The 7,109-nt window shown below is 70.8% G+C and overlaps 1 protein-coding gene across 5 annotated transcripts; it reads right to left on the bottom strand.

Annotated features, from left to right (window-relative positions):
- Positions 1–38: 38 nt before the first annotated feature.
- NGRN (neugrin, neurite outgrowth associated) lies at positions 39–5,648 on the bottom strand. Of its 5 annotated transcripts, none has more exons than XM_084642218.1 (6): positions 5,499–5,648; positions 4,559–4,669; positions 4,173–4,321; positions 1,794–1,849; positions 1,414–1,654; positions 39–828 (listed from the first exon to the last, which is right to left on the bottom strand). In XM_084642218.1, exons 1-6 carry the CDS (start codon positions 5,612–5,614, stop codon positions 698–700), a joined length of 804 nt encoding a protein of 267 aa, XP_084498344.1. In that variant the 5' UTR covers positions 5,615–5,648; the 3' UTR covers positions 39–697. The 5 variants fall into 5 exon arrangements, with proteins under 5 accessions (XP_084498344.1, XP_084498345.1, XP_084498346.1 ...); XM_084642219.1 differs by having other exon boundaries at positions 39–781; XM_084642217.1 differs by lacking the exon at positions 39–828 and having other exon boundaries at positions 1,420–1,654; positions 3,844–4,321.
- Positions 5,649–7,109: the final 1,461 nt, after the last annotated feature.

The raw sequence follows: 7,109 nt of genomic DNA, 5'->3' as shown, positions 1-7,109 counted from the left end.
TGCCCAGACCTCCGCAGCGAGGGACACAGACACCAGGCTCATGGCACTCAGGGCTTTTATTTAGAGACAATCACTGGGTTGGGTCCCCAAGCTGGTCAGGCTGCACTCAGAGCCTGGACTCTGACCCCCAGTTAGGGTATGACCCCCCCCCCCGAGCCTTCGGGCCCTCACCCCACCTGTACTAGGGACAGGAAACACGAGCTGAGGGGAAGGGTCTGTCTACCTCTGCTCCCCCTCCCCAGCTGATCCACAGGGAGAGGTTTATGAGGGTCTTTGGGAGGAGCATATGCCCTGCTCCCTCTGGAGAGGAAGGTTCAGGGCTGGAGGCCAGAGGAGAAGAAGAGAAGCAGTGGAAATGAGAGCGGCTTCTGCCCCCCCCAGGAGAGTGTGGGTATTCTGTAGCTGGTGACTGCTTGGGCTTGAATCCCCTGTCCCATTCTGTGCTGCCCTTTATCTGGCCCCCCATCTCTGTACCCTCCCTTGCCCAGGGGGCAGGAGTGCCTGAATAAATGGGTTTGTAAGAGGAGTCCATGCAAATATCACTGGATTGCTCGTCTGATCCAGGCAGGGGCTGAGGGAGCCCTGCAGTTGGCAATTGGCCTGTGGAAGTCTTGCTGTGGGAGTCAGTAGTTAACATCAGTGGTTGAACTGAAAGCCTTAGCAGCATTTGCTGGCAGGTGGCAGGCATCACGCACAGTCACTCAGGTAGCCCTCGCTCCCTGAACAGCTGCTGCAACTTCTCCTCCAGCGCAGGGCTGGTCTCACGCAGACCCTTCACCACCTGTGAGGCCCAGAGGAAATACTCCTGGACCCGCTGCTCAGACCAGCCTAGGGCAGAGAGCACCATGTGGGTCAGAGACATACCAATACAAGCAGAGCAGCACACACATAGTGACCGGCTGTGACCTCAAGAGGCACACGCCAACTCACAGCCTAGGCTGCAAGAGCTAGGGCCCATGGGGATGGTACCAGGCCAAGGAAAGGAAAGAATCCCAATTACTTTGACGGAGGCATTCTGACAGTGAGGGGCAAAGCACCTGCCCCTCTGCTCAGCTCGGTATGCACAACCTCCGGAGGCAGACGGTACTCAGCCAAAGACAGGGCTCAGCACAGAGCCGTTCTCCACATGATCAGGACGCAGAGACGCTGGACCAGTCTGTGGACACATGCAGACACCAGGGCGGGCACCAGGACTTTCCGCTCTCGACAATGCCCTGCCTCTCCTACTGCAGCTTGAGGCGGCTCCCCATTTGCTTCCTGTAGCAATAGGGCACACTGCCTCTTTCCAGAGCTCCCAACACTGAGGCAGACACCAAATGCATGAGTGGATGTGACACTGCAGCAGAGGGCTGCTCCAACACTTCCCGTGCCCATGGCCAGCCCACCAGCGGCAGGGAGCCCCAGGGTGCTAACCTGCTGGCGTGCTGCGGTTCAGGTCCCGCAGGTTGTACAGCTTGTCTGCCAGCTTGACCAGCCTGGCTCCCTGGCTACTGTGGGGCGCGTGCTCTATCTGCAGGCGCTTCCGCTCCATCTTGGGCAACATCTTGTCGTCTGTCACCTCCTCCACGATCCGCCGCACCTCCCCCCCAAACTGTTCCTCGATCTCGGAGAAGGTGGTGTCTGTGTCCTCCACCGTGTCATGGAGCAGAGCAGCCTACGGGAGAGGGGACAGCTGAGCGGCCGTTGGGGGTCCATGAAAACAAGGGGCAGGTTGGCTCTTCAAGCTGGAGCCCGGCGGGGGGCTCAGGGGCTTGTTACAGCCCTGCTCCTCCTGCCTCAAGTGCGGGACTTACCTGCAGCACCGCAATGTCCGTGACTCCAGCCTCCCGAGACAGGATCCTGGCCACACCTAGAGACACGGGGAGCGGGGGTCACGCAGGCAGCCAGGCCGCAGGACAGGCCATCCGGGGCACAGAGAGCACCCGCTGCGGGCCGGCAGGACACACGGGGCCCCCACACATCTCGCTGGGGGGCTGCTCTGCAGGAGAGGAGCCCTCGCTGCAGCTCGCCCCCCCCCCGGAACACACAACCCCCCCTCGGCTCGCCCCCCCCGGGAACACACATCCCCCCCGACCCCCCCCCCGGCTCGCCCCCCCGGCACACACATCCCCCCGAACCCCCCCCCGGCTCGCCACCCCGGCACACACATCCCCCCCGACCCCCCCCCGGCTCGCCCCCCCGGCACACACATCCCCCCGACCCCCCCCCGGCTCGCCCCCCCCGGCACACACATCCCCCCGAACCCCCCCCGGAACACACATCCCCCCCTGGCTCGCCCCCCCGGAAACACACATCCCCCCGAACCCCCCCCGGAACACACATCCCCCCCTGGCTCGCCCCCCCGGAAACACACATCCCCTCTCCGCGGCTCTACTGGCTCATCCCCCCTCCCCCTCGAACCCCCCCCGATAGGCTCGCCCCACCGAGGACACATCCCCTCCCCCCCGGAACCCCCCCGCCCAATCGGCCCGCCCCCCACCGATGGGGTGGTTGATGTACGGGGTCCCCTCGGGGTCCTTCCGCCGCTGTTGCTTGTGCTTCCGGGCTGCGAAGTCGGCGGCCTCCAGCAGCCGGGCGGCCTCGGAGGCCATGGCGGGGCGGGGCGGCTGGGCCGGGCCGCAGAGCACGCCGGGAAGGCCCCGGCAGTAGCCCCGCCCCCTGCCAAGCCCCGCCGGGACTAGCCCCGCCAGGCGCGCGACGCCTCTGGGGAGCCGTGACCCCGCGCATGCGCACCCCGGGCCCCGCCCCCAGCCGCGCCCGGCCCGGCCCCCCTCCCCCAGGCGCAGCGCCGCCCGGCCCCCCCCCGCGCCAGGAGCGCCCCGCCCCCCCAGGCGCAGCGCCCCCCCCCAGCCATGCTCCCCAGGCACAGCGCCCCCCGGCCCAGACCCCCCGCGCCAGGAGCAACCCGCCCCGCCCCCCCCCCACACGCAGCGCCGCCCAGCCCGGACAACCCCCCCGCGCCAGGAGCGCCCCCCCCCTCGAGCGCCCCCCACCCCAGCCATGCTCCCCAGGCACAGCGCCCCCCGGCCCGGACCCCCCGCTCCAGGAGCACCCCGCCCACACCAGGAGCGACCCCCCCCATGCGCAGCGCCGCCCGGACCCCCCCCTCCCTGAGCTTCCCCCACCCCAGCCATGCTCCCCGGGCACAGTGCCGCCCAGCCCGGACCCCCCGCTCCAGGAGCACCCTGCCCGGACCCCCCCCCCACATGCAGCGCCACCCAGCCCAGACCCCCGCACCAGGAGCACCCCCCCCCCGGGCGCAGCGCCACCCGGACCCCCCCTGGCACAGCACTGCCCAGACCCCCTCCCACACCAGGAACACCCCCCCCCCCGCCCCCGCACAGCGCTGCCCGGACCCCCCCACCCCGCCCCAGCCGTGCTCCCCAGGCGCAGTGCCGCCCAGACACCCCCCCCCGCTGCTCCCCGCGCCAGGAGCGCTCCGCCCGGGGCCGCCTGCCCCTTGGGCCAGCTGGGGGTGCCGCAGCCTCCGCAGCCCCGGGCAGGAGCCATGCACGTCTGGCTGCCACACGTCCAGGCCAAGGACACGCGCGGCAGCAGGGAGCTGGTCAGATTTTATTTGTCCCCAGGACGGGCCAGCAGCAGGGGCCAGCCCCGGGCCGGCCGGCAGTAACAGGCCACCCGCACGCCCTACACACCCTTTCCACCCCCAGGCTGCGGAGAGGGCTGCAGGCTGCTCTCCCCCTCCCCACGTGCTAGTCCAGACGGGGTCCGATACAAGAAATTCCCAAGGCTGTCAAAATATTCCTGTCCCCTCTGCACCACCCTGGAGCTGGCGCCCCAGCCCTCCGCAGCCCACTTCACCAGCTCTTCCCCCCTCAGGACCTCGCCATCCCACTCTCCAGGGTCTCCTCCTGGCGCCCAGTCTCTCCTGAGGGTGGCTTCCATCCCAGCCCCTGGCTTGGCTCCATCCTCCTGAAGAGGCTCCAGCTGGGAGTTCCTTCTGTTTTGGCTCTCCCCAGCTCTCCGAAGCAGCAGATTTCTCTGGGGCTTTGAGCTGCTGGACGGGCCCCCCGGCGCGATAAGGGCTCCAGGCTGGGGCACGTCCTTGGGCCTGGCAGGCAGCAGCTGCCCAGCGGCTTCTCCTGCAGAGATGGCCCCCGGCTCAGCTCTGCAGTCTGGGCCAGCCTGCTGCTCCCGGCTCCCCTGTTTACCCAACACCTTTGCATCCTGCTTCATCCTTCGCTCCAGCGGTGGTGAGAACTTGCTCCTCAGCACCCTCTGGATGACATCCGGGCTGACACCGAAGCCTTGGGCCAGACGGGCCACGGGCCATTCCTCGGAGAAGGCCTGCCTTAAATACCTGCCAGGAGAGGACGCAACAGAGGCGGAGTCAAGGCCAGCCCAGAGCCTGGCAAGCACATTGAGGCCTCAGTCCCAGCCACACCGGGCTCAGCTGGACAGATACCGACGCTCCAGGAGCCCGTCTCTGCCCCCGCCCAGCAGCCTGCACTGGGGTCAGGGGCCAGGCCCTACCCTGCCCAGGCTCCAGTGCTGGGCTGCCAGCCGCACCGCCTACCCCGCATCCCGCCCTGCTCACCGGATCTGCTCCATGGCCTGCCAGCTCAGGCTACGCTGGGGGGGCCCCGCGGGCTCCAGCTCCCTCCGCAGCCTCCGCAGCCTCACCGCCTTCCTCTGCTGCTGCAGCACCCTGGGGGGGGGGGTGAGTGAGGGGCTGAGTGTACTCAGGGCCCCAATCCTACCCGGTCCCCCCCACTCCTACCCCGTCCCTGCCCCTGGTCCCCCCCACTCCTACCCCATCCCTGCCCAGCCTGGCCACTCTGCCCCGCCCCCAATCCTACCCCTGCCCTCGGACCCCCCCAATCCTGCCCCATCCCTGCCCCCGGTCCCCCCCACTCCTACCCCGTCCCTGCCCAGCCTGGCCACTCTGCCCCGCCCCCAATCCCGCCCCGTCCCTGCCCCTGGCCCCCCCCATCGTACCCCGTCCCTGCCCAGCCTGGCCACTCTGCCCCACCCCCAATCCTGCCCCGTCCCTGCCCCCGGTCCCCCCCACTCCTACCCCGTCCCTGCCCAGCCTGGCCACTCTGCCCCGCCCCCAATCCTGCCCCGTCCCTGCCCCCGGACCCCCCCAATCCTGCCCCGTCCCTGCCCCCGGTCCCCCCCACTCCTACCCCGTCCCTGCCCCACCTGGCCACTCTGCCCCGCCCCCAATCCCGCCCCGTCCCTGCCCCCGGACCCCCCCAATCCTGCCCCGTCCCTGCCCCCGGTCCCCCCCACTCCTACCCCGTCCCTGCCCAGCCTGGCCACTCTGCCCCGCCCCCAATCCCGCCCCGTCCCTGCCCCTGGCCCCCCCCATCGTACCCCGTCCCTGCCCAGCCTGGCCACTCTGCCCCGCCCCCAATCCCGCCCCATCCCTGCCCCCCCATCGTACCCCGCCCCTGCCCAGCCCAGCCGCCTTGTCCCCCCAAGTTCTGCCCCGGGCCCCCCATCCCGCCGCGGCCCAGCCGCCCTCCCGTCACCTCTCCACCTCCTGCAGCGCCGGGTCCGCCGGCCCCGCCCGCCCCGCCGCCCCCCGGGCCAGCAGCCGGCTCGGGCCCGCAGCTCGCAGCGCGCGGGGCAGCAGCGGAGCCGCCATGGCCGGCGCAGAGACGCGGCCCGCGACGCCGGGGGCGGGGCGCTTCTGAGAACGAGGCCCGGGGGGCGGAGCTGAATCGGCGGGGCGGGGTCTGGGGAGCGAGGGCCGCCCCTGGGGCTGAGAGCGAGGGACCCCGGGGCGGGGGCGCCGGGGGGGAGGAAGAGGGGCGGGGCGCGGGGGGAGATGTGGGGGCGCGGGGGGAAGAGGGGCGGGGCGCCGGGGGGAGATGTGGGGGCGCGGGGGGAAGAGGGGCGGGGCGCCGGGGGGAGATGTGGGGGCTCCGGGGGGAAGAGGGGCGGGGCGCTGGGGGGAGATGTGGGAGCGCGGGGGGAAAAGGGGCGAGGCGCTGGGGGGAGATGTGGGGGCTCCGGGGGGAAGAGGGGCGGGGCGCGGGGGGAGATGTGGGGGCGCGGGGGGAAGAGGGGCGGGGCGCCGGGGGGAGATGTGGGGGCGCGGGGGGAAGAGGGGCGGGGCGCCGGGGGGAGATGTGGGGGCTCCGGGGGGAAGAGGGGCGGGGCGCGGGGGGAGATGTGGGGGCGCAGGGGGAAGAGGGGCGGGGCGCCGGGGGGAGATGTGGGGGCTCCGGGGGGAAGAGGGGCGGGGCGCTGGGGGGAGATGTGGGGGCGCGGGGGGAAAAGGGGCGAGGCGCTGGGGGGAGATGTGGGGGCGCCAGGGGGGAAGAGGGGCGGGGCGCTGGGGGAGATGTGGGGGCGCGGGGGGGAAAAGGGGCGGGGCGCCGGGGGGAGATGTGGGGGCTCCGGGGGGAAGAGGGGCGGGGCGCGGGGGGAAATGTGGGGGCGCCAGGGGGAAGAGGGGCGGGGCGCTGGGGGAGATGTGGGGACGCAGGGGGAAAAGGGGCGGGGCGCTGGGGGGAGATGTGGGGGCGCCAGGGGGGAAGAGGGGCAGGGCGCTGGGGGAGATGTGGGGGCGCGGGGGGGGAAGGGGCGGGGCGCCGGGGGGAGATGTGGGGGCTCCGGGGGGAAGAGGGGCGGGGCGCCGGGGGAGATGTGGGGGCGCAGATGGAAGAGGGGCGGGGCGCCGGGGGGAGATGTGGGGGAGCGCCGGGGGAAGGGGGTGGAGCACTGCAGGGGAGATGGGGCAGGGCGCTGAGGGAGATGTGGGGCAGGGGAGATGGAGGGCCCTATGAGACGTAGCAGGGTGTTGCGAGTGAGGGGAAACACCATGAAGGTTGTGGCCTATGGGGAAGGGGACCCAGGCGTCACTGTGGACAGCTGGACTCGGTGTGCAGGCAAAGAGCATAGGAGGTTTTCAGTGCCATTGTACAAACTAACGGGGCAGCCTCATTTGGATCCTGGGCCAGCAGGGGTCCCCCCCACCCCATCAGCAGGGAGCTAGCAGAACTAGAGGGGCCCCCGAAGCATGACAGGAACAGTTAGAGGCCTGGAGAAACTCTCCTGTGAAGACAGATTCGTGCCCTAGAGAGGAGACCAATAAAAGGGGACGTGATAAAAGTCTATAAAGTAGGGACTGGTCT

The sequence above is a fragment of the Lepidochelys olivacea genome (assembly GCF_965140295.1).
Source record: "Lepidochelys olivacea isolate rLepOli2 genome assembly, chromosome: 10".
Taxonomy (NCBI): domain Eukaryota; kingdom Metazoa; phylum Chordata; order Testudines; family Cheloniidae; genus Lepidochelys; species Lepidochelys olivacea.
Note: the sequence above shows the minus strand (reverse complement) of the source record. Positions and strands in the feature narration are given on the sequence as shown.